This window comes from Neolamprologus brichardi, chromosome 17 (assembly GCF_056152115.1).
Source record: "Neolamprologus brichardi isolate AB-2024 chromosome 17, ASM5615211v1, whole genome shotgun sequence".
NCBI lineage: Eukaryota > Metazoa > Chordata > Actinopteri > Cichliformes > Cichlidae > Neolamprologus > Neolamprologus brichardi.
In genome coordinates, this window is record NC_142120.1 from 27,738,413 (window position 1) to 27,766,140 (window position 27,728).

The 27,728-nt window shown below is 37.5% G+C and overlaps 1 protein-coding gene across 2 annotated transcripts in view; it reads right to left on the minus strand.

Annotated features, from left to right (window-relative positions):
- Positions 1-1,233: 1,233 nt before the first annotated feature.
- brinp3a.1 (BMP/retinoic acid inducible neural specific 3a, tandem duplicate 1) overlaps positions 1,234-27,728 on the minus strand; it is a 62,280-nt gene continuing 35,785 nt past the window's right edge. For both annotated transcript variants that reach the window (XM_006797816.3, XM_006797815.2), the window contains 4 exons: positions 16,901-17,006; positions 16,207-16,443; positions 9,170-9,392; positions 1,234-2,510 (listed from right to left, as the gene is read on the minus strand). In XM_006797816.3, coding sequence (XP_006797879.1) covers positions 1,394-2,510; positions 9,170-9,392; positions 16,207-16,443; positions 16,901-17,006 — 1,683 coding nt within the window. In that variant the 3' untranslated portion in view covers positions 1,234-1,393. The remainder of the gene's footprint in view (positions 2,511-9,169; positions 9,393-16,206; positions 16,444-16,900; positions 17,007-27,728) is intronic.

Here is a 27,728-nt window from a genome sequence, read left to right on the forward strand (position 1 = left end):
TACCAACAAATGAAACTAGTAATATTATGATTCTACTATTCAAATCAAAAATGTTTTCTTGATAGCAGCACCAAGAGTAGCTGTCAGTAACTTTAATGATATCAATGTCCTGTTTAGGTGACCTTTAAAATGAGTGATCATACATAAAATGAAGAAGTCATAGTGTAACAATATCTAGCTTTGTTTTGGAATGATTCTTTTAAAAAATGAATTGGAAATGTCACATTTAAGCCCCTTTTCCATTAGTACCTACTGGGATCAACTTACCATGGTTCGCCACGGTTTTCCATTAGGTCATACTACCTGGTATCAGGTACTTTTTTTAGCACCTGCTTGTCTGGGATTCCGAGCAATCTGAGCAGGTAACAAAATGTGACATCGTCACACTGCATGCCACTGATTGGCTGTTCAGTCGTGTCTCTTGAGAGCATAAAAATCAAAAGTGACATTTTTGAAACGTGATAACAGAATAAATAATGTTAGTAACCCCTATCACAAATCTGATAAACTCATTATAAATGGCACTATATTAGTTATTACAGTACCATTTAGAAAAGCATCTATGTACACAAGAACACCATGTACAGACCACACATAAAAATGTATTTTATTTAGTGTATTAACAAATCGTATTATACATTTTATAGACAGTGTTTTTGTAACTTTTGCTTCACAAACAACAGCATTATAAAAATAAGAGCACATGTAACATATATTGTGAACATGATACATTGTTTGTCAGCAAGTCCGGAGTAATACAGCATTTATTTATTCACTTCGTTTATGGCAATGACTATTTTCTTACAAAAATGTGAAGTAGAGCTTAAAAAAATGAGTGATTTTATCATGATATGAAAAGCAAAAAGAACACGGTGCCCATAATTTTCCAGCCAAAGAAGGCGGACTGTGATATTAAAACAATTACTTATGTTGGGCTTTTTTTTTTTAGAAAGCAAATGTAGCGAGGAACATGCTGGTGTTGAAATGAAATGAGTGAGGTGACTACATTGCTTGGGTAATATTTTATCAGCAAAAGCCTTTTGTTTACGTATGTGAGCAATTCAGATTTGTGCAATCTACAAACATCAGCACGCTGGCAAAATATCAGTGATGGCAAATATTGAAATTCATATTAATAACTATTAAAGTTATTGTTTTCATCAGGAGAGAAAAAAAAATCCAACAATGAGGCAAGTATGGTGAAATCCTCCTTATTTCTAAGACGTAATACCAAAAGCTGACATAAGAATCTCAAATGCACTCTTGAGACCCATGACAACAAATAACATGTCCCCCAAATGTCTGTTGCACTGCTCCAGAATTGCTCTTTACTATCGTCAGAGTTGTGTGGTGACTGCTCTTCCATCTGTGCGCCTGGCCACCTGCCCACTTCTTAGCTACATAATTTGGTTGTTTCATATTCCATCGAATTTGGCTGCTTGGCACTGAAAGTCTGCAACGCTGCCTGGATCCTGGCAACATCTGTAGTGGACAGTTTGAGTCGGTGCCGCAGCAGACAGGAGAACAGGTCCAGGGGCTGAGCTCCTGGTGGGGAAAGCCTGTTGACCCGATCCCGGATCTCCAGCAGCTGCAGCAGGGCTGAGTCCTGCGATCCCTGAGTATATGGGTAGTCCAGCTGTAAAATCAAGTCCTGGATCGCTTCCGGGTCAAAGTGCATACTATAGCCGTACACCTGGATGCTGTTGATCTTCATGTAGCCTAGATTTCGTCCCGATTCCAGGTACTCCAAGGGTTCATAATATACAGTTCCATTCCCGTTACTTGAGGTGCCCCTGATCCGGCTCCGTAGATAAAAATGCACTGTCTCAAAAAATGTTTTCCACTTGTTGCCTAAAGTCAGAGTCCAATTATAACAGTCATAAGGAAGGTCTAATTTAGTCCTCTCCCAGTCTGGGTAGTTCTTCTGCTCAATGGGCATGATCCAGCTCTCTGAGTGGCTCCCGCCAAATGGATTGATATAAACAGACAGCATGGGGTCCAGAGTGATGTTCTTGGTAAGGCAGATCTGTAGAGACATCCCCAGGAGCATGTGGACATGGTTTGACTTGTATTTGTTACTTTTCAGTGTCAGCAGCATTCTCTTCCTCCACGATGGGTCAAACCAATTATTCAGCCTGACGTCGTTGCTTACGAAGATGCCGTGAATGCTGATGCGGTTGTCACGTTTCTGGAGAAGATAGCGCAGCTCCATGTCCTGCAGGTCAGTCTCAAAGCCTATGTAGTGGTCAGTGGAGTCTGGCACTTCGTTGCGGCACACCCCCTGGCTCAGCATGTAACCCTGGTTGCAGGTGGCGCAGCGGGAGCGATTCTCATAGGAGCACGACGCACAGGAGGTGCCCTCCCCCACTGTGCATGGGATCAAGCCCTGGCAGGGAGGATGCTCATAAGGGCAGGAGCAGCTCCGGGTTTCCTCCAGGTAAGAGCCGATGTGATTGTTTTCGCTGCAGTACATGATGGAGAGGATGTAGTTCAGCCAGTAGCTAAAGGGCCTGCGACAGAGACGGAGCAGTGGGTAAGATTCATTGCTGATGCAGAGTACATAACACAAGAATCACATGGCTTCAAACATTAATCTCATTGTTTCTAAACCGAACAACAAAAAAAATCTATATTTTGATGACAAACTCAATGCTTCTCTGTATGGAGAAAACCTGTGAGCCACTTAGTTTGATAGTGATCATCACGTATGCTTTTCATCAATGTGAAGTCTCACAATCCCATTTACTGTCTTCGGTCACATCTCTTTTCCCTTTCGGGTCATTATGCTTACATCAGGTGCTTTCTCTTTTGTTGGGTGTTGAGTTTCTACTTTATTGTCAAATATAATATTTATAAAAATGTTCCTGATTGTTCACATCAGCAGGTAAGCTGAGTAATTATTAGACGGTCATATAACTTTGAGTAATTTGACATTTCATTAAGAATAAACACTGTATTTAAATTTTTAAGAATTATAGTGCATACTTTCTTTCTTTGTGGAAGCTGTTACATTGTAAAATCTATAAACAAAAACAGAGATGACTCAGGATAGAAAAAGCGCTTTTCCCCTCACATACTTAAAAAATATAAACAATACAAAAAACACTTTTTGCATGTATTTCTTTTCAGATCTTTGCCTATAAATAAGAGATGCAGTGGATATAGATGGGAAGTTGAACAATAAATATGTGGGCATGAAATGAAAATATGGCTATGGATATAGCAGTTATGCGGTACTTCACAATTATGAAGCCATGAAATGTAAATGTCAAAGTCCCTCTGTCTTCTCCTGCTCTATATGATTCGTTAATGACACATGAAAATATGTTAAATGTAATTTAGAGCAACCAACTCTTGCACTGTAAGGAGTAAAACTGAGTCATTACTTTAACTAACAGATTGAAACTATGAGTTTCATATGCATGGTTAAGTGCTTTCTGAAGAAACACAGCTAAGTTAAATTTGTCTGCTTCCTGACTAGACTCTGTAGGGGAGGGAAGGTGCATTATGGGGGAGATCAACAGTCATATATCATTCTATATCACATCATAATCTCAAGAGACCAACGCCTGCTACGCAAGTCCCACATTTAAGCGATTCATTCAAATCCTTCGATGTTTTCATGAAATCCCTGTAGAAAAGATTTCCTGTTCACTTATCCAGTCTAAAACGCATCCTACTATAGATGGATCACTTGTCGTTTCACTACAAATATGCAAGGTCAAAAAAGATGAGTTAGAAATACACCCATTTTATATTTAGTGCTAAGAAAATGAGCTAATTGGGTAATTGGAAAGTCTCCCTCTGTAAAATAAGCTAATGCTAATTACGTTACAATTTTTATGTTGTTTATTTTGAGCAGAGCTGAAAATACTAAAAAGATACACTCTTGTTAAAAGCATAAACAACCAAAGCAACCACAAAATACAGAAATGTAATCAAAACATAGCTTCAGCTTTGGCATCACACAAAATCTCCAATAAAACAAAATTAGGTTTAATAAGAGGCTGATAAAGATCACATTAGGAAAATACATCATTTATTTAAGTTGGAAACGTGCAGAGTCTAGTCTAGCCCTATGCATATCTAGAACCATACATATAGTATATGATTAGCAAAATGCTCTATTTATTCCAAGCCACAAACTATATCGGTGAAGCAATATACCGAAATTGTTTCTGAATGAAAGAGCAGATGGAATGCATGACAGGAACATAATGTGGTAAATTAGTCTGTCGCTTGCTATGTTCCACATCTGTCAGATTTTTTAATCCACTTTTGTTCTTTAGCAGAGTGGCTGTTCTGTTGCTGTAGCCGTGTGCAGCTGGTAAATTAATTTAAGGGAAACAAAAGTGCATGTATAAGTAATTTACATCTAAAAAACATAATTTTGAAGGGAAACGTACCGTTTGTTCAAACAGTTGTTAGACTAAAGAAATTAAACTGCACTGTGTGTGTGCTGGTGAGTGTGTGTATCACTGGGAATTTGATCCCATGATAAACAGTAGCGTTAGCCCTGCATCAGACTGGCCAGGCTGTAGCCCGCCTCTCGCCCTGGGATAGCTGGGATAGGCTCTAGACCCCCTGCGACAATGATAAGGATAAGCAGAAGAGGATGGACAGATAGATGAATAAATGTTAGATGTAATTCCTAAATCTGGCTTTTTTACCCTTTTCCACAAATTATTTTAGCTTCTCAATGTTTAGTACATTGACTGGAAAAGCATTTGATATATTCCTATATCGACACAAATACTATGAAAGTGATAAACTGCAGTGGATGGAGATAGCATGTGGGTGTACCCAACAAATAAATGCAGTAAATATATGCAAAACATTTTTAAAGAACATTTTGATATTTTGAATATGAAGCAATTGATTATAAAAAAAGAGGCTATAATACATGTAATATTCTACTGAGTCATTTTTTAAACCAGCTATCAAACTGGATACGATCGAGTTGTGTTTGAACTCACACAACATATTTAAATGGATTTCATCTACACAGTCCTGCGTCTCTAGATTCTAGTTGGGCTGGAAAAATACACACAAATGGTGAAGCTAAGCAAAGTGATGATAAAGGTGAAACTGTGTACTAAACAGCTGGATAAACTAACATACTGCTGCTGCAGACTTCACAGTTATATGAAAAAAATGGAAACACATGATTGTGAGTTCGCTGATATTGTCAGTTCTGTGCAAAAAGCAATATATTCAAATGTGTTTTTTCCACTTTAATTGAGAAAACAATTATTTAAAAAGAAACATGGCTTAGAACACCTTCCAGTGGTAAAAATAACTAAATATATAAACTTGTGATTGCGTTTTCTTTTCTTTTCTTTTCCTTTCTTTTTGTTTTCCAGCTCTATAATTTGTTCCCTCCAGTGTACTGTACTTTTACTCACTAATGATGCATATCTTAGGCATGAAAAAATAATTATCATGCAGAGCTAAAGTCTATAGAAGGCTTCTGGTGTTTCTTAGTTTCGAGACCATTTTTTTGTTCTTCTTTTATAAGTGCTTTGAACCGGCAAGCCCCCTCTAGTATTCCAGCATCACAGTGAGCGCAGTCAGTGTGATGTGGAGAAAAACAGAAAGGAGCAAAAGACTTTTTCTTTTTCCTCAAATCAAATTTTAAATCTGGTGACATTTTGTCAAAAGATAGTCGATGTAATGCGTTAACAGTCTTAACGGCACCCAGCTTGTCTGAAACTCATCAGCGAGAGTCAGTTGTGCATATCTCACCTCCAGAGTGGAGACTGTGCACAGCAAGAGAGAGGAAGCTGTCTCGCCATCATAAGCACATTTTGTCAGCAGGACATGTAAACTGTCATGGAGACGCAGTGTGCAGTATGGGCAAAAGAGAAGCCGGGTGTTCACTCTGCAATCTGTTCATTGTCTGTCAGTTCATTTCACACAGATCAATGCCACAAACGAACTTTCTCCTTCTGCCACAGAGTACATTTTGACTAGTGAAGAAAACTTCTCCTCTGCACTAGATATACTTAATTTTTCCATTACAAGCCACATTTATTTACTTAGGCTGCTTTTTCTGTGCTTCCAATCAGTTGTTTTTGTGCAGCTCCATCACGGCTGCCCTGACACCTCTTGTATTCACGGAAAAAAAAAAATACTGTACATAGTTCCAAAGACTGCGCTAGAAAGTTACAAAAGAAACTCCAAAATGGATTTACAATGTAACAGCCAACATTTTTTTTTATGTTTGCTTTGTCTTCATCTCACAAAGACCGTGAAGCTTTGGAACATGGATAATGGCTACAGAGACGTACAAATATTCCATATGAAAAACAAATCCTCCGTGAGCTGGGCCATTATGTACAGGGCAGTATGATATGTAAGGTAAATGGGGATAAAATCTTTGTATATTCTTGCTATATATATATATAACTTCATTCATCTCAGCTCAAAACACTGCAAGTCGCCTATTTCATCATTGTAATTTAGCTGTTTGCAAGCTTTTATACACAGATGGTAACATTTACTAAACCTGTCACCATTTTCCATCAGGGATGAACATTTTGCATCTCTTTAATTTTTTTTCACAGCACAGATATTACTAAGAATATAGCTGTAAATGACCTGGGTCGCACCTAATTTGCATAAATTGCCACTAAGGAACATCTGATTCTGCAGGATTATGATGCTATATGAGGAAACGGTGCTTAGGACTGGAGCTGAAAGCCATTAAAAATCAAGTTAATATGATATGAGGGACCATCTGGAAACAGAAATGCAAAATCATGCGAAAAAATAACCATTTGTCGTTGTATTGAATCTTTTGTAGTATGACTAGTGCAAGACTGAGAGCTCAGCCAAAGTGATTTTGACCAATCTTTTAATCTGCCTTTATCGCTCCTATACATTTCCCCTTAAATATCAGAAATACACTTTTCCCTATAGCGATGGTCAATCTATAATGGTAATAACCTGAATACATTTCTATTCCCTTATAAGATCTTTGCAAATAGGTGTCAGTATACCTCATTTGGTTGTATAGAAAACCCATATACTAAAGGGGTGCAGTACCTTGAGTTTAAGTCTGCAAATAAAAATTTGGATTCCCTAAATATACTACTTCAGGTAAACTAAACAATTTTTGTGTTCTATTTTTAGGAAACAAAACCTTTTCTTTACCTTGCTTAAAAATGTAAGCAAACACAACTGTGCTTGCAGCAACTCCGAATTTAACACTGCATATATGTACAGTGCTGTGAAAAGGTATTTGCCCTCTCCTTGATCTCTTAGTTTTTTGCATATTTGTTACACTTCAATGTAAAATAGTAATTGCCCCCTAAACCTAATAGCTGCTTGCGTCACCCTTTGTAGCAAGAACTATATCCAAGCTTTTGCAATAACTGGCAATGAGTCTTTCACATCACCACTTTGCTTTGTAGAATTGTTTTAATTCAGGCTCATTGGAGAGCTGAATTAAACAGCCTGTCTAAGGTGATGCTAAAGCAGCTCAATCTGATTTAAGCACAGACCTTAACAGGCCATTGCAAAATATTCATTTGGTTTTTTTTTTTAACCATCCAGGTGGAGTTGTTGGAGTCTTTCGGCTCATTGTCCATAACCCAAGTGTCCTTGAGCTTAAGGTCATGAACTGACAGACGGGCTTTCTTTTTTAGATTTTTCTAGTAGAATTCATGGTTGCATCCATTTCACCCATCAAGCCATCCATTTCAAGTTGTCCAGCTGCTGAAACAGCAAAGCAGCCCAGACCATCATACTACCGCAACCATGTTTGACTGATGGTATGATCTTTCTATGATGCTATGTTTGTTTTTGCCAGATGTAACAGGACTCAAACCTTGCAAAGTTTCACTCTTGCCCTGTCACTCCATAGAATATTATCCTAAAAGTCTTGGGGATCATTGATATGGTTTTTGACAAATGTGAGATGAGCCTTTGTGTCCTTTAAGGTCAGCAGTGGTCTTTGGAAATCTCCCATGGCTGCACTCCTGGAGTAATTTTAGTAGCCACTCCTGGGAATGTTCACCAATTTTCAGTTTTCTCCATTTTCTTAATGGCTCTCCATTGTGGTTCACTGGAATCTCAAAACCTTAGAAATGGTTTTGTAACCCAATTCGTAGATGTCAATGACTTTGTTTTTCATCTGTTCTTGAGCTTCTTCAGACGCGAGTATAACGTATTTCTACAGGTTCATTTTTTAGGGATTTCTTGATTTAGTGTGTCTGGCAGTAATCAGGTCTGCATGTGGCTAATAAAATAGAACCCAGCTTTCCAAAAAATGTGATTAATCACATGTAATTTAGGTGGGTTTGGAAAGCATTTTCTCCTTAATAAATGAAATCTCCATTTAAAAAATCTGCAAGTAAAAAATCAGGTATGAGCCAAATACATGACTTACAACACTGTATGTTCCCATAGATCTTATAGGTAAATATGTACAGTTTGAACAGAGATATATTCCCTCATTATAGAGGAAATGAAGGTGGGGGCAATTGGAGATTCGAGCTCTATATTTAAAAAAAATCACATTGCAGAGGATGAATATTTGGTTTCTCACCTGAAATAGCTCCTAAAATAAACCTGGGTACTTCAGCTGCACTGACATAATCACATTTCTTTTTCATAAGCTTTTGTTGCGGACTATACGGCTGAACTTGGAGAAAACTTGTGGAGAAAAACACAAAAATAGATGGAATGATTAACAGAAGATCCACGGCAGATTTTCTTTAGTATATGATTTCATTGCAGTCAAGTTAACCAACAGGAAAAATGGCCCAAACTTTGCATATTCCTTTGAAACACTGCAAACTTTAATTTCACAGGAGGATAACTTTGATTTCCTGAATGTAAAGGAGACCCGGGCTGGGAGTGCAGCCAAGTCATCAGGTGTGACACTATAGCTCACTTCAGCGAGACCTCGGTTGAATATCAAAGTGCTAATGTATTGTGTGTATTATTAGCATAATGCCTAGTTCAGGGGATAACAAAGCACTGCGCACAGAGCGGGCTGAGGAAAATAAATGAGCACTGCCGTTTGCAACGTGCTTGAAAGGACTTGCAATGTGGCTGCAGGCTTTGGAATTTTTGCTTATTTTTTCACACTCATGCACGCAAACACACAGCCTAACACATCTGTATCCACAGAAAGGTCAGCAGGAATACTTATATTTCTCACCTCTCTCTCAGCATAATAATTTTGGGCTGAGTTTGACACCTTTTGCTGAGGGTGAAGAGCTTGTTGATAATGCGTCGTGCTTTGCTCAGGAGCTGCTGGGTGCTGAGCTCCAGCTGTTTGTAGCGCTGGAGAATGGTTGGCTCCGTTTTCCAGAAATATTGAATGGCCGATGCGTTCAGAGCATAGAAGGTAGGAAGCCTTCGAACAAAGTTCTGGAACTCATCTGAAAGACAGAGGACAGGCAAGATAGTTTAGTCTGTGTTGGAAAAGAAGTGGATGGTTCCTGTCTGACTTTGCCTAACTGACTTGAATGCTTTCTCACTATATTTGGCTAATTTAGTCAAGCCAAAATGAGAAAATCAGTTCGCAGAGTCCTCGTAGACTGAAGAGCTGTGGGGCAAACTGGAAGTGATATTGTTTGAAGCATAGGCTAATAGAAAAAGGCAGAGCTAAATACGGTGATGGGGTAAGATTCATTAATGAATAGCATACAGATTTTCTGCAGCAAGTCTGTCAGGGGGAAATCAGGATGGGCATGGAGCACAGAGGATAACATCTGTCAGCCCTTCAGAAATGCTGTTTGCCTCGTGTGCTAACAGATTACATTTCAATAACAATATCATCACAATCATGATTGGATGTATGGAAAATCGAAAACATGCTCACTTCTGATTAGAAAAAGACCGTGCTGTTTGTCTGGATAATAAAGCATCAATTTGGGAAACCAATTAAGCCCCAACGCCTTTCCTGCTGATTATGCAAAAAGCTTTACATGTTCCTGTGAAATTAATAAGCTGAGTGTTTTCTATGACCTGTATTTTGAAAACTAAAGAAAAATCACATGGCCACCATTATTATTTTTTCTTTCTTCTAATCACACATTTAGCAGATTGTGTGATATATTAATTTGTCTTAACTAAAATTAGTTTAAAAGATAAGACCATTACTGGCGTCCAATGAGATGACATAATCCAAGAATGAGTCTGTCTTTTAAAACATCCCATGCGTGTCTTCATCGTAATAACCATCACTGTGATTTACATTTTGAATAACAACAGGATTCTGCGTCAAAGAAGAAGAATATATCTCAGCTTACATAAATATTTTAGCATTGCGCTTAACTTATTGAAACATTAAAACATCAGTCATGCAAACATGCAATAAAAACAAGCTTAGTAGCAAAATGCAAATCTGACAAGACAAAGCAAGTTTAAGTGACACTGGCTGTTAAAGGATGTAAAAATAAAAATACATCCCAAAAAAGACTGGCTAATGTCAGCTAAAACAACTAAAATACGATATTGTCAGATCATTGTCCAGTTATAGAAAAAAAGAAGGAGAAAAAAAACACAATCCATAAAAGTAGCATAAGAAAATAATTTTTCATTCATGAGGATATTGTTTGTTACATGTTTCAGTATGTGTGAAATATATATAACAGTGGTGTCAGCGTTAACGCGGCAAATCTCCGTTGGCGAGTTAACACGGATCGCCCCGTGCATGGGGCTGCACGGCACTAACGTTTTAACGAGCTAACTGCGCTAACGCATTGACGCTGTGCAGCCCCACGCACGGGGCGGTCCGCGCTAATTATCTAACTGAGATTTGCTGCGTTATTGCGGTTATGGTGTTAACATCATTTTAACAAGATTAACACTGACAACACTAATATATAATATTAATGTAGACTGGCTATGCACACACTGTATAGAAGGATTACTATAAATATTATATTTCCCAATAAATCTAAATTTCCCAACTATTTTAACTAATACGATTTATTATTCTGGAAGACAAAAGGGGTTTAAGTGGTTGACTATGAAAATTAAAAACCAGGGTAATATAAATGTGTTTTTTTTTTCAGACTGAAATGTGTTCAGTCTGAAAAAAATAACTGTGGGAGTGGCTCAATAGCCACGTGTTTAGCTATTACATTGATACAAATGCCTCTAGCATTGAGTGGCTGGTTCTTTACTGAATCTTATTCCCCCTCCTCACATTTCCTGCCTCCTTCCACTGTCTAATAAAATGCCCAAAAGTGATTTTAAAAAAAAAGGAGCAGTAAATTGCTGATCCTTCAGCCACATTATCAAGATTACACATCGTGCAGTAACAGCTGGATTTTTTTGTCTCTAGCATCCAACTAAAGTCTAACCTTTCCAATTAAGAGTTAATATTACTCACTTTTATTAAGGCCTACAAGTACCTGTGTTATAGATGCTAAATTTACAAGAGGAATATTGTGAGGATATAATAAGTAATCAATACTCAGACTATCATTCTTGCTTTTATTTTCTCTTGGTTACAATATTGCAATGGTATTTTATGGGAACCGAGAAAAGTGAACCTATTTTATAGAGTCCATGACCCTATACAGGTTGCTCATTACCCATAGAGCGGATTTTAACATTTTACTTATTAGTTTTAAAGTCCTTCATGCCCTGGCCCCATAATAAACAGTACTATAAGTATTGAGCCATTCCTCCTTTCTCTATTTCTTGCTAGAAATGTATTGAAATGTGCAATCATACATGAAGATACAATATATTCAGTAAAAAATATTATTTCTTTAAGTAGTCCTCAGAGATAGCTGTAGAAGATTCTTGAATAACATTCCAAAGCTCTTCTCTGGATGTTGGCTTCCTCCTGCTCACATGATGACAACAGTTTGAACCAAAGACTTCAAACTTGGATTCAAGTTTGAAATCTTTTTCAAGATACTCTGCAAGACTTGGCCACTGATTCTCAGTCCATGTTCTTGTGTAATCTGGGATACCTCAGACCCCTTTTCCCTATTTCCCTTCCTTCAAAATGGCTTCTTGTGAAATCATCTAAGTTGCCCAACAAGAAAACTGAAGGGGAGGCTGGAATGGCGCCAAAACCTCTGAACAGGTGGATGTAATTGTCAGGTATATTGCCCTGACAGTGTGAGCAGCTGTTAGACGACGCAAAACCCAACGTGAACATCCGTTGACACATTTGGTGCACTCTATGCAGGATTTTGTATTGTATTAATTGTAGACTGGGGTTTCTAGTCATTTTAACAGAGAGTTTTCCTGCATATTTTAGTTTGCAGTATTCAGTAATTTGGGGGTTTTGAGATTGAGGAATTGCACCACACTTAATGGTGTTTGTAGTTTGACTTGATAAGGCTTAACTTTCTTTTTTTATTATAGATTTAATTTGTTGATATTCTAAAAATCTATTCTAGTTAATCCCATGTTGTAAAACTAATCTGTCAAATAGAATAGTCTATTCTTTCAAATAGATGTACCAAGTATTTAATTCCTTTGCAACTCCAATCTGGGAAGTTTATCATATTGTTGTTTTGTAGGATATTAGGGTTGTTCCAGATGGGTGTACATTTACATTATAGTGAAGACTCATTTTTAGAAATTCTTGACAGCCATCCTTCCATTGAAAGCATTGCTGTTGAGGCTTTGGTGAACAGTAGATGGAACTTAGGTTATCTTTATAGCTTGTTTGAAAGCGTTGAGTGTCACAAACATGGTAAAAATCAGAAAGTAAGATGGGGGCAAATACTTTTTCACAGCATTGTATGGCAGGTTTTAAGCTAATATCTCTTTGCTGGTGTAAAAACACTATTTGATGCCAGTCAGACTGTGTTATTGTTGCTATTTTTTCTAGATTCAACTAAAAAAATGGAAACAATTTATGGTACTTAATGTACCTGATGATGTAGTTTTAAATTTGTTCTCTATCTTGTATCTATGTGTTGGCACAACATTGGTTTATCCCTTGAGTTAAGCGCTGTTTAAATTTTTAAATGATTAATCGGTCTGTGTTATGTGAGTTAATAATTTAAAAAAAATGGTCAGGTACAAGGACTAGTCTTGAAAATGAGTGAAAAAGCAGCAAATGCCCAAAGAAAAACTTTGAAAGACCTTCAGAAAGCTTGGAGAACTATGTCTCAAGACTACTTAGAAGAAAAATTTAAAAAAGTCTGGTTCCTTGGAAGCAAATGATAGGGCGTGAGCTCACAGTACTACACACTGTACTACTTGCACAGTAATAGCTCAGCCTCAAATCCTCAGGCAGAAACCTGTTAAAAATTTCTATGTCAGTCTTAAACACAAAATGCAATCGAGCATTTGCTCTTAGGACTCCTTGTTTGTGGAATGGTCTGGCTCGCTTTGTCAGTGTCTTCTTTTAAATCACAGATCAAGACTCACTCCTGTTGCAGTGCTTTTTGTATTTTTTTAAATTATTTTGTATCCTTAACATTATTGGCATACTTCCATCTTATTTCTATTTATGTTCATTCCTTACAATGGATTCACATTGTATCTTGTTCTTATTTTGACATTGAACCTTGAGTTTTGACCTGTTTTAGTGGATATGTAAATTGTTTTTGTATTTTCTTCCCAGTAAGTTTGCTGACCCTGTGTTTCTGGGAGGAGTAGCAGATTTGACTTGAAAAATGGGCAAAACAATAGGTACATTCACTTCTTCTTATTATTATTGATTATTTTATACTGTCATTTGTCTCCTTAAGTAGGAAATATACAGAATATAGGTGTACTTACAGGCTAAAAAACAATACTGATTAATTAAATATAGTTAGCATCATGGCAAAATCATAATGTTGAATAACCATGAGAAGGTGGGAATGGCAAGTAACTTCTTAACTACACTATTATTTTATCACCAAGGCAACAATACCTCATCCCTGGAAACTTGCGCTCTAATGACCATTATTATCTTGTCAGCTGCTGAACCCAGGAAGGTAACGGCATTTTCCTTTTGTACAATTTTAAAAATAGAAGACACTGTCAGATTTTCAGGAACACAAGTACAGACACAGTGTGGGTCTTATCAAAAATAACACAAGGAGGTTGAAGGGTAACGACGCGTGTAAGGAGGCTTATTTGGCAGGGTTTTCTTAAATTACTTAATTATGAGGTTATAATTAATAATTTATGCGTCTTAGTAGTCCGGTAACTTTAAGCATGTATTTGACTTACTGCAACATATCGCAGTTTATTTAGACTAAAGCCTCTTGGAACTCTCTTGGATATGAAGTGCACTCTCTTATTTATGCTCCCCTGAGTCTAGTTTTTCACACTGTTTCATTGCTCTGTTATGACTATGGTGTGTCTTAGCCAAACACTGAGATAGGATACTGATCCAGGTATAAAAGATATGATGTCTTAATTATTAAACAGTTACCACTCAGTGGAAGGTGGGACTTAAAACAAATCATGTCCACCATCCTCTGATGGTAGGAAGCTCATTTAACAATAAGAGTTATGATTATTAATCTCTCTGCTGCTGGTGCAAGTTGTCCTCTATTAGATTGACTATACAAGTAGATCCTCGGGGGTTTCAAGGAAACTTATTTTTCATTATTTAATACAGCAGTGTAACTGCAGTTCTCTGGGCACCTTGCTGCTTAAGTCATTGCCAACTGCGCACTAATCAAGTTGCCCTTAGTACAGAAGCATGTAGCCGGTAATAACATACAGGCAGCTAGGTGCACTGAAAACAGCTTAAGGCAGAGCTGGAAATGAGTGAAACAGCAAGATGTCCTTAGAGCCTGTGGATGCAGCACAGTTTTAATAATGACAGGGGAACATGGAGGCAGAGCTATGCTGCAAGATACAGTAAAATTCAAGACTGAGGAAGAAGAGTTTGACATAACGGTCAACGGGTACATTAGTGGAAAAAAAATGCAAAAGCTAATGACACATTGGTTAATACAACTGCAACATCATTGCTAGTGCTATTACTAAGCTATTAAATTGTATTCTGCTAACAGATTAGAGCAACTGTATTGTGTTTCAAAAGGCATGACAGCTCCTACCGCAGTGAAGAGCTTACTTCTGACTGAATCACTGTTGACCCAGTAATATTGCTGTAATTGCTCCTCTTTCATGTACTGGACTTTGTAAATCATCCATGCATTTTTTCTCCTAAAGACAGGTTCAAAGGTCACAAAAGAGTTATTAATCTGAATGCTCGAAAAGTGGTTCGATTTTCACCAGAGAAATTTATATTAATTTCATTATTTTGCTGTTTCTACTACGTCAGCTATTCACTTAATACCTCTTGCTGTATTAGGCCACTAAGACAAGTGTTACTGATCAATAATCAGTGCTGCTTTACGGCAGGATTGGATTTATAACATTTTTACATCAACACAATGAAGTAAGGTACCTTCATTTCATTCATTTGTTAAGAGCCTTAACGTAGCTGATATTTAATTGTTTTAGAATACCTCCTCAAAACATCCTTTGTTTTACAGAAATCATACATCTTTTGATATTATTGATCCTCATACTTTGTAAGTCACCGAAAATTGAACATATCATTAAATCATCGAGGCCATGAAGTCAAGCTCAGCCGCAATCCACAAAGATCAGCTGCTCTAAGAGAAGTCCACATCAGCTGATGGATGGATAGCTTTTACTCTTTTACACATCCATCACGCAAATCTTATACAGTGATTGCCATTTGTGTACCAATGTTCATTCATAGAAAGGCAGGGAGGTTCCACCCATGCTGCTAGATAGATATTACTGCAGACAATAGTTATCTGCAGATAATCTTCTTACTGAATGTAAATCAAAGACAATTAATGTAAGCTGTTGCGTGCAAGAATTCCAAATAATACTAAATAAAAGGTGTGTACTGATATGTACAACTGACAATTTGTTATGATCAGGAAATGGTTTAATAGTTTATTTCCCTCAAAATCCCTGAAAACAGATAAAAACAATAAAATTAAAACATGTGCAGAACAGGGAAAAAATCTGTTGTGTCTAAGTAAGTTAAATGAACAGGGCTTCTTAGTTGTTTTCATAACCATGTGTGTTTGCAGCTTCTTCCAAAAAGTATTACACTCTGTAATGTTGAATTTCTATTGCATAGATTGGATGTAATAGTCCCTTTTTCAAAGATCGTCAGTTTGATTTTTCCATCAGTGCCTCCAACAACAGGGTGTTATTTGCAGTCAGTGAGAGGGTCATTTAAAATGGCAAAAATAAATAAATAAATACAAATAAAAAAACACTGACCTGACTCTTCAAATTCTTGGTTAGCCATGTTCCAGGAATCTCGGATTTGCAGCAAACTAGCTTCCATAGCCCTCAGTTCCACCTCGGGGCAATTACACTGTGGATAGTCGACGGCACACTGGCACCAGCAGTCGTTGTTTCGGCACACAAACTGGCCCTCCTCATTACAGCCAATGTAGCTAAGAGCTGCTTGCACAAACCTGGCCCTCAGATACTCTGGCAGAATGGCCTGGAGGCCTAAGGCAAGGACAAAAACAGGGCACAAACATGGAAATGTCACATGGATGAATGAAGTGGGAGCTGTAAGCACTTTAGGTACTGCAAAAACTGTGTTTAGATAGCTTTTCTATGGTAGATCTGTAAATCACCGAAGACCAGCTCTCATTTTCTTTCTTTTTTTTCCTCTCCCATGCTTGACATACACTTGGCATCAGATGCAATATGCTGAGATTCAGTTTAAGTTTTATTTTTACTGTGTAGTTCTGCTACTTTTGTTCTGAATCATTACTGTCCAGGATTCACTTCAGAAGTCTGCAAGCAATGCATGGCTAAAAAAAAAAAGCAAAAAAAGCAAAAGAGTGATTGAAGCTAAATTCATTCTGACACTCTCGTGTTGCAGTTATAGGCCTGCCAGAGAACAGACACTGTGACAATTCCATCAGAAATTGGGGGAGTTCAATTATGGATGGCCAACCTTGCAAATGAATCTTGTTTTCAGGGCTCTGAACCAAAACGGAGCTGACAGAGTCGAGGTTGTCATAGTTACTGCATCCAAGAGGACCCGTCCTTGTTTCGGTCACCTAAAGGGAGGAAAACAGAGGGGCATAACAGCAATTCATACTGTGAAAGTAACTCTCTAATGGCATTAAATATACAAACACATACAGAGAGTGAGCTATGACAAAGGAGGATGGAAGCGAACGCAGATCATGCAGAATAAGATTAACAGTCATTCCCTCTACATCTCCTCTTCTGAGAAACACTAAATATATTACAGATTATTTAGACTTCTCCATTGAGCAAATCATATTTAGGATAATGACTCTGTGAGCCAGTGAGCTGGAAATTGAGTTGTGATCGGGTCCGCAGCGTAAGGCGTAATGAGTAAGTTGGGGTGTCATCTGTCAAATTCATCTCTACATTGTGTTTACCCAGTATAATACCCACTGACACCAATAACATGCTAAAATGCATTGTAAGCCCGTGTAAGCATGTCATCTTCAATTATACACCTGAGGGTTTGTGTAATTGCTTGGTTCAAACTTTTACAGGAGGCATGCAATATTGTTCCAAGACTACGTAGGTTGAAATATGATGAGAGGATTGGCAGCATACTCATCGCGGTAAACAGTGAAGCCATTTTTCAGACTCGATGATGACAGATTCATTTTTACATGTTAATGTTTTACTGCAAAATGACGGATACAAATACACATTAGACCAGTTGCAGTCGGAGGAATGATTTGGTAATCCCATAAATCCTCACAACAGTTCTATTTCTGACGAAACTAAGCAGCACACCAGAGGCTCTGTGCGACTGCAGGAACAAAGGAGCACTTTGAAGTGAATCAGCTTCCTCGCATGTTCGTGCTAACACGCTCGCCGGGTATAATGTTCAACCGTTTCATTTTTGCATGCTAACAGTAGCTAATTAGCGCTAAAAACAAAAGATCCTTAGCTTTCCAGATATATGATTCACGGTGTAGTCACATAATAAAATCCTGTGGTGTACCTCTCATCATAGAACAGACAGTATTTAACATAGACAAACACACAATAAATAAATAGAGAATTTTTTTATACAATAAGATATATAACAGGCAAACAATTTAAAAAAAAATGTTGTAAAGTGCAGTTGTCTGCAGCATGTCCTCAGCTCTTTTAAGGCATGACTGGTGGTTTTTGCAAAACTTTTGCGAGATCTCGCAAAACAAACCCGGGATCTCGCAAAACTTTTGCGAGATCTCGGAAAACTAACTCGGGAGGTCGCAAAAGTTAAATTCCAACAATGGCGGCAGCTACTTAGTTGTAATATTACTCTTTCTGGGTCACAAAATAAACTTTTAAGATATTTTGAGGCGTGAATGTAGTGGTGTAAATGTCAAATATCTGCTCGGTTTACAAGACATCACATATTTGCAAAAGTGCTGCGACGTTTTCGGAGATCTGACACCCACCATCTCAAAGCTAACAGGAGGTCGAGACCTACTACAGCCGGGAGGAACATCGCTCTCCCGGCACATCGTGCCTCGACCTCCCGGTCGTCTTCGAGCTGGCGGCCTCCGAAGAATGCGGCTAAAAGTTTTGCGAGATCCCGAGTTTGTTTTGCGAGATCTCGCAAAAGTCTGTCGTAATTTTTTTTCCTCCCATGTCCCTTCCGGGGCTCCGTAACAAACAGTTAATTTACTGGAAGGGTTAAGTCCGCAGCAACGCAGCTGGCCTTCTCCTGAACACGGTCAGCATACACTGAGTCTAGGTTTAGGAGAGGACTACCCACAATCCCATGTGCTGTTTTCACTCCCTGGTCCAAGTCCTTCCTGTCCTATTTTGTGTAGCTGTTATTTGCTTAGTGTCATAATGGTGGTAAATTAATACATATCTGGGATCAAAATATATTTACTTTGTATGTGTATTTCATCATCAACAGAACTAAGAGCAAGTGTGACTGACTGAATATAAAAGCATAGTATAAAGCCATATTGGACTGACTTCATTTTACACTGGCTCTTATGGTAGGCTCTTAGTCTAAATGATGTTCTATATGACTGTTTGTCATTATGTCCCAGAAGGTGATGGTATTATAGTTCTAAAGAAATCTCATTTGTGACAGGCACATCTGTGACATACATTTTAAAGATACAGTTAAGGAACTGACTAACTACTGTACAACCTGGGAAAAAGCACTGAATTTGTACAAAATCTGCACAATTTTGGAAAACTAACCAGGGTGAGAGCCATCCAAAGATATTCCAAAGATATTTCTGCTTGCTTGTTTGGCTGAACCATCTAGATTTTCCACTAATTTAGCATTTGTCTATATCTAAAATCATTAATTATTTTAGTCATTAGTGCACAAAACCCAGTGGCATGTCACGGCAAATCCCTTGTTTTCGATGTTTTCTGTGGTGACAAACAGCTTTCGAGCTGTGTGGTGTTTCTAAATTTTCCGTCTTTGAGGCAAACAGCCCATATGGAAAAGAAATAGTAAAAACATTAGGGATGCAACGATACCAATTTTTTCAAACCGATACGATACCGATACTTGGATCTGAGTACTTGCCGATATCGAGTACAAAAACCGATACTTCTACCACACACACACACACACACACAAATACAATTAATTGGAAGACAGGTTTTATTTTATTCTCTGCCGATAAAAAATAAAATCTTAATAAAAATGACCACAAATAAATTTCAAGTGAAAAATAAGCACTTCTGTTAAATTATTGCAGAGTCTCCACATTGTAATTTAACAAAATATCACTGAACTATTGGCACTGTCTCCAGCTTTCAGAATAATAAATAAACACTTCTGTTTGGAATAAAATAAATACAAATTAGGTTTGAGAATAAAATAAACTTTTAAATTATTGCAGAGTGTCCATATTGTAAACAAACAAACAAAATAACTTAAGTATTCGGCAATGACGAACAAACTCCTCATCTGCCCGTGGATCATCAGTCCACTGTGCTGTTAAACCAAGAACTGACATCGCACACACACTGCTGTCTTCAGAAAGTTTTGGCACCATTATCTCCCCGATTTTCCACAACCGGCATTGGCTGGTCATCCAGAGTGATAAAATGAGTCAGAGCCTCTGTTATTTTAACTGCCTGTGGATTTTCTCTTGAAATTTTTCATCGCTTTTCCAAAACCTGAGTTAAAGTTGACTGCTGACATTTTGTTTAGCCTAGCTACAGCAGCCTCCAGTTTCTCTTTTTTATCTGGAGCCGTCAGTCTCACTCGCCTAACCCTGTGCCTGTTTAGCATGGGATGTCCCCCTAGTGGCCAATCTAAAAAACTACAACAGAAATGACAAGCCACCCTCTGATTAATGAAATAAGTTAGTATCGGTTCATGGTATCGGTTAACTTTTACGAGTATGAGTACACACACATTTTACAGTATCGGCCCCGATACCCGATACCAGTATCGGTATCGGTGCATCCCTAAAAAACATATATGACTTACTCATGAAAGTGGCCACTTTCATGAATAAATCATATATAAATCATATAAGGCTTACATGATTTACTCATGAAAGTGGCCACTTTCTCATTACTTTCATATATTTCTTTAGTAAGTATACAAAACATACAAGTTTCATTATATAATTTTTCAAAGGATCTTATATGTGTTTTCACTCTTGTATGCTTTTCATACAAGTTTCATACAAGACAGATAAAAACTTTATACGATTTATATATATCTTTTCCATATGGGAGATAACATAAAGAAGAAACAGAAACATGGAAACCGTAAACCGCTGAAACGTTAATCAAACTAGTTATTCTTATTTAGGTTTCTTTTAAAATCAGTGACACACAAGACAATACTCAGTCATAGGTGTATAATGTGAGATTAACACAGTGTAACAAGCTTATTTTTGGCAACTTTTAGTCCACCTGTGGAGGCGCAGAAAACATAACTATAATTCTGGCAGTGGGTGTGTTTGCTTCAATCATGACCAATCACGCACTCCGTTTTTCAGTCGCTCGAAACAAGCGCAGTTGGCTGTGATGGTAGTCTGACAATTTGGTGACTGAGAGAAGAGAGTGGGGCAGGCTTCACAACGAAAAACTTTACCCAGAGGAAATTGATGTGGCTGTGTGGGAGGTGTAAAGTCTTGATGAAAGAATAAATTACAACTCGAGCAGGCTACTGACAGTTTGAGGAGATTACATTACTGCAGCTTGAGGGAAGTAACAGACTCGGTTTTCACAAGTTTCTCTTTCCTTGAGAGAACTCTTAGATAAGTCATGGAAACAGTTCAGTGACATGAAGCGAGACGCCAAACACGTTGGCAGAAGTTGTTGATTTGGCACGGACAGCAGGTCATTTACCAGCTCGTTTATAGAGGAAACGGCAGCCTTACCCACATGCCATGCTTCATTATGCAATTATTACTTCTGTACATCTGACAATCTGTTATGTTATTTTCGCATATCTGACAATGTCCCACAGTTATAAAGATTACAAAAAGCTAGTGCAAGAAATTCTAGGGAAGTTAATATTAAAAAGCTACGGCAGACAAACATCACTGGAAACAAGATATGTTTCTGAATTGTGAGCGTGGGAAGCGCCAGCTGGAGGAGTTTGTTTTACACACCTGCTCCAAGTCAGGTTAATTGACTCAACAGAAAAGGTTCAAGCAAGTGGGAGTAGGACAGGAAAAAACTATGAAAATTCACTAACATATAGACAAGTATGGGCAGGCTTTTCCTCAAAAATCGAGCGTCTATTGGAGAAGAGATGTGTGCATGACAAATGTGCTGCATGCAGTCACTATTGGTTTTCACACAATGTTAAACAGTGAGTCCTGTGTGTAAGCATCGTCTTGATTTTCTGAAATCTCCTGTTTGTTTGAATAAACAGTATGTGTTGTAATCATCACCGCATCCTTTTGTCTGAGCTGCAGACCCAACTCAAGTGATCTTACAGTTTGCTTGGTAAATTCACGAAAACGGCACCTGTTATTTGTACTCGGAGCTTTTCGCTTATCGCATCAAATCGGCGGTATAGGGGGGAAAAAAAAGGAAAAAGCAAAGCTGATTCTATAACAGATGTGAAACTGATGAATGTGCAATGCTAATGCAGCATTTAGGAAAACTAGAACCAAGAAATAAATGACAACAAATCTAACAGAGTGTAGAAGATTAGATAATGTTTCTTGCGCTGCATCTGTTGCTTGCTTGTATGAACAAGTCGAGTGAACCTGTCTTTGCCCTGTTTTTTCATTAATCTCCTCCTGTGTGTCAGGAGGAAATGATTCTCTGGGACAAATGAAGCTTTTGAAGTCATTTAGGCAGATAACTGATCCACAGCTCCACTCGAGCTGAATGTGTTTATTTCTATTACCGGTTGGGTGATCTATTAAAACTCTCTGCTTATTCTCTACTTTACAACAAATTCTCCATTTCTTTGTCACTCTAAATTAAAATGTTGTAATTTAATGAATGCTTCACTGAATATCATAAGAAAAGGAGAGCAAGAGAAAAAGCAAACAATTTTTACAGCGACTGCTTCAATTTTCTAGCACCATTAGGCCATTCCTTGCTGTTAATCATAAATTGATGCATAAAGGTGCGTTGAAGAGAAATTGGTTTTAAAATACAGCGACTGAGTGCAAGAATGTGTGGCAGAGTGATTACACTAATAGTATTCCTTTTTGTGCACTGAACAGGGTGACCATCCAAAGCGAGTGTAGTCACTGCTGGCTTTCTCACCGTCCATTTGAAGAAGGTTGTCTTGACATTTTGGCTTAAAAACTTTTCTGTCCTTTGGAAATAAAAGGTTATTTTTAAAAATGGGTTTTGACTCAATTAATCATTTGCACTGTAACGCACCACTCCACAGTTGGAAAGTAAATCTTTTCAGAGGCTTTTTTCTTATGTGCTCAGTCCATTATAATGAAAATTGCAATACAAATTGGTGAAAACAGGGAGAAGCTGTTGCTATTCAGCGTAAAAAGCAAGAAAATGGCATAGGCCAGCATGCAGAGAAAGCAAACTTACATGACCTACAACCTTACATTTGACTCAAAAGAGTCAAGTACACAACTTAATAAATGTCTCAAGCCGGCTAAATTAAGCACAAAATCTGAACAAACTGAGGTGTTACAGTTCAGAGATTTTTACACAAGATGTGATCCAATGTGGAGTTCTGCATAAATAGAACACCACTTCAGGCACATGTCAATGCTTTTTAAGGTTTTAGTATGTCCTTTAAGGCAGTAAAATGACACATGGAAAGGTTAGGTTCTACGTCAGGGTTAGGGCATCATTCTTGGAGGTGAAATAACAACATTATAAAAATGTGCAGTAAAAAGCCACAAAACGGCTTGCGGTGTTATTCATAATACTAGGTTGAGTGGTGATAAAGACATGCTGAACTCTAAACAGATTCTTTCTCGAAAAGCCCATTTTTATGAAGTGAATGTTAAATCTGCTGAAGAAGATGTGTTAAAACCTGGGCGTGAGAAAAGTTGGGGAACGAGAGAACAACTTTTGATAGGGGTGTAAAAAAACTATTCCAAGGAGCCTTGAAACATGCAAACTATATCCAAGTCCCTCCAGAACACCAGATGTGTGCTGACAAAACAGTCACCCATTTCTCCTGTCCTTTTGAGCTTATATAGTTTGTGAGCAATCTCAGCTCAATCATTGTTGACAAAAGCTTGATTTAGCGCATGTGTATATGCATGCAGGATCCACAGGCACCAAAGATAAGCTGACAACCTGAAGGGAAATCCATCTCTGTCGCTGTCACTCGTGAATTATTGCCAAAAACCATGACGCCGTCTTCTTTTAATAATTTCCCAAGAGTCCAATAAAAGTAACTCCATCTCCTTGCCAGATTAATGACAGCAACTGTGGTATCCAGCCAGGAGGAAAAGGAAGACTTTTGCCGCTGTGGGCAGAAAAGTTGTCTCTTTTGAAATCTGCTTTTGACAACTACAAGGTCAATGAATAACACAGAGTGCAAAGAGACGTGCAGAGGAATAATGGCTGGGAGCTCTGTATCTGCTGTATGCATGCACACATTGTATCAATACCCCATAAAATAAAAACCTTACTGAGCAAGTATTTTTCAATTTACAAAAAATATAGTCTGTTGCTTATTAAAAAAATCATAATTTTCATTCTCCAGGACAGGGAGACAGCAGTAAAGCATTAGAGAGAGGTGGACTTCCATTCTTCTTTTTGTTATGGATGCCTTAATGCTATTAATTAAAATCCAAGCAGCATATATAGTGACTTACAAATTAATTTCTAACACAGACAGATGTCCAACTTAAAGTGGAAAATTGACCACATGCAAATCTAAAGATGGCTTTTCTATGCATAGCAATGAGGCCATCTGCAAAAGGAACCCAGTGGAGCAGAGCATGTGTGCACAGTCAGCCTTCCCTATTAGAAAGCAACCCAAAAATGAAAAAAAAAAATAGTTTTTTGCTAAAGGAGTGAAGACTTTTTTTTTTTTTTAACTGTGATCAGTAAAAGCCACAGATCCGTTGGCGGGGGAATTATTAATGCACCATAATTGTATACAAGATAACTGTGCTGACTATGTTTGAATAACTAACAGCTGCATTTAATGGAACATTTAATTGCGCTTAAAGGGTTTTGTAGAATAAGCACTTATACATGCTGTGGACGTGACACATTACACTATGCCCTCAAGGCTTACCTTTTGATTAATGTATTACAAGCCTAGTGCTCATTTAGAATCCACTAAACATAAAACCATATTTGAAAAAATATTGGTTCATAAGACAAGTATTTTTTTAATCACAATTTTTAAAAGATCAAGATCTAAATTTTGCTGAAAAAAGCAACACCATAACACGATCATTGTAACAAAATCCCATAGATTTCCGATAAAGATTTGACAACTGAAATGAAAGCCTTTTGTATTCTCTGGATGTCAACAATGAACAATACATATATAATGAGCATGAAAATTAAAAAAAAAAAAAAAAAAAAACACACACACACACACAAAAATGCCCTCTACAATAAAACCTGAAAAAATATATTGGCTAAAATAATCAACCTATGGTTAAAGCAAATATGGCACATGAAAATATTCCACTCTAGAATTAATAGATAAATCCTGTTTAAATGATCCATTAAGTTGTTATTACTGAATATTTACTGTCTCCCTCCCACATTACATTCCTCTTTACCGCTTTGCACATAGTTCATGAACTATCAACCTTTTTTGAGCTGGTTGGTGAGAAACAATGGTCCAATTTTTGCTGAATACGAATCTACAAAAAGGGGTTTAAAAGTTAGGAATACCATGACGATAACCTCAGCATAATTTACCATGAACAATTAACTGACCTCAAGCTAAAACTCTGCCAGTGATCCTGACACATCTCCATGCCAACATCAAGATTGCTCTGCCTATTTCCTTTTGAGTTAACCTACAAGCAAATATAAGTGGGCTACTTAAAATACTTTAGCCAGCAGACAGTCTTGTTGCTACACACCACTCTGCAACGCTCTTCCAGTCTAAGTTTCCACCATTCATTTTTGTTTCTTTCTCCCCTTGACTTTACTGGCTTTAAAAAATATATATTTCATGTTCTTTGACATGGGAGAGCAGGGTTGTGTTCTCCAATCATAGGCTATACAAGTGACTGGCAGGTGTGAGAACAGAAACATTCTGGCAAATATGAATTAGTAGAGATGCAATAACAATCCTACTTTGACTAAAGATGTTCTAAAAGAAGTGTTACTAGTACAGTGCTGTGTGGCTACTATAAGCTGCATCTATGCAGAGGTGCTCTTATTTCCACCCACAGTCCAGTTGGGTATATGTTGGGTTAATTTTGGCTTCTAATTTAGCTTTAGGTGTTGATTGAACATGAATGGTTGTCTGTCTTTCTAAGTTGGTCATGTAATAGACTCTAGTTTAACGCTGAAACCTAGCTGGATGAGCGACTGAGAAAAATTGAGTGCTCTGGAAGTCTACTAAAAGAATGAATACCTCTTTTTCCAAAGATAATCTCATATTTAGAGTCTCTAAAATCTCCAACAGGCATTTAACAAAACTGAGAACTGAAATGCTGTTTTTAACCTATTTTATTTTTATCATTCAGTGAGCTTTTTTACCCACACATTTGTTGTGGTACCTCACTTGTTTGTTTGCGTTTTTCCTTTAATTTGTCTCTATAGTCAAGCAAAGCAGGCATTCCCCAGTGACCCCTGAAGGCATCCTCCTCAGCTTCTTCTTACACTCTTGTCTGTAAAATATGTAGGTCTGCTGCTGCCACACACATTCGTTCAGGGGAAACACTGCTGCTTGTAAAGTTAACATTGCTCCCCTCTGGCCCAACACACAAGTGAGCCATTTTGACTTTTGGATCAGGTGAGAGCCAGAGCCAGGATTTGGCATCGTAACTGGACTAAGCACAGCACAGCTGCTTGTTTTCCTCAGTTTTCACAGTGGAAGAAGATAAATGGTGGATCTCACGTCTCCCACTGGAAAGGTTGTGCACACACAGAGTAAATGACACCTCAGTTTCTCCCGCTAGTTCAAATCTGTTTTATTTGGTAGAGCAGCAGTGAAGCTGTTTCACTGCAACCAGATAAACATGATAACAGAAAAGAAGAAAACAGAGCAAATTCAATAAGATTATTCAAAAGGAAGCACATGAAATCAAACAAATCTGACCAACCTCAAAATCAGCTCTCTTTTTTGTTAACATAAAACAACATAAAAGTATAATCAATAAAGGCACTCAAAATGTTACCACAATAAAATGAATATAAACTTTTTCACCTTTTGTGACGCTGACCCTGCAAGCATGACAAATGGAAGCTGTTTGATTAGTGTGATACTTTCAAAGTATTATCTAAAATGTGTGAACATCAATATTATCTCTGTGTTTCACACTCTCTGACAAGTAAAATGGAAACTTATTGACTGAGAATAATGACTATAAAAGCCTGGGACTAAAATACTAATAATCAGAACACTGAAGGGCACCAATGCTTATTTCTATTATGCTCCATCACAGATATTAAACTGATGCAGTTTCCAATAATAAATATGCTCAAAATCAGTTATAGAAAACCAAATGCATAGAACAAATTTACATTTTGTTTTTTTGCAACACCTCGAGTGGAATTAAATATTTAGCTCCAGGTATTTTTATGCAGCGCTTTATTGATTTAAACACAAACTCACAGTCTCATGTAGATATTTGATGCACTTACATTACTTACACTTTTATTTTAATATTCTGGAAAAACACATTTTAACCCACCCATATGTTCATACATACGGAGCCCCGCAGGGGACATGGGAGAAAAAAAAAATTAAGACGGACTTTGCAAAATATATATTATATTATATATTTTTTTATATTTATATATATATATATATATATCTATATATTATATTGTTAAAAAAAACAGTTGATCCTAACTGGAATGCACTTGATTTTTCACAGACTGACTAAAAATATTTTCTTTCTGACAACTGACTGACAAGAAATCATTAGAGATACAGTTTTGTCTGATTTAATTGTAGATGAACTGAAGCTAACAAATTAAATAAAATAGGCTTGATAAAAGGTAATTACACCACAAGTTGGCTGTTAAGATACCTGTCTTCTCTGAATCAGATTATGAAGTGTCTTGCAAGGTACAACTAAATGGATGATAGCCTGTGTGTTACTAGTGTGAAGCCTTGGCAGGGCAAAACATCACTTAGCCCTTTAACATGTTCCACTGATACAGATGGCTCTGAGGCACATTCATTATTTAAAAATGTGGCTTTAATA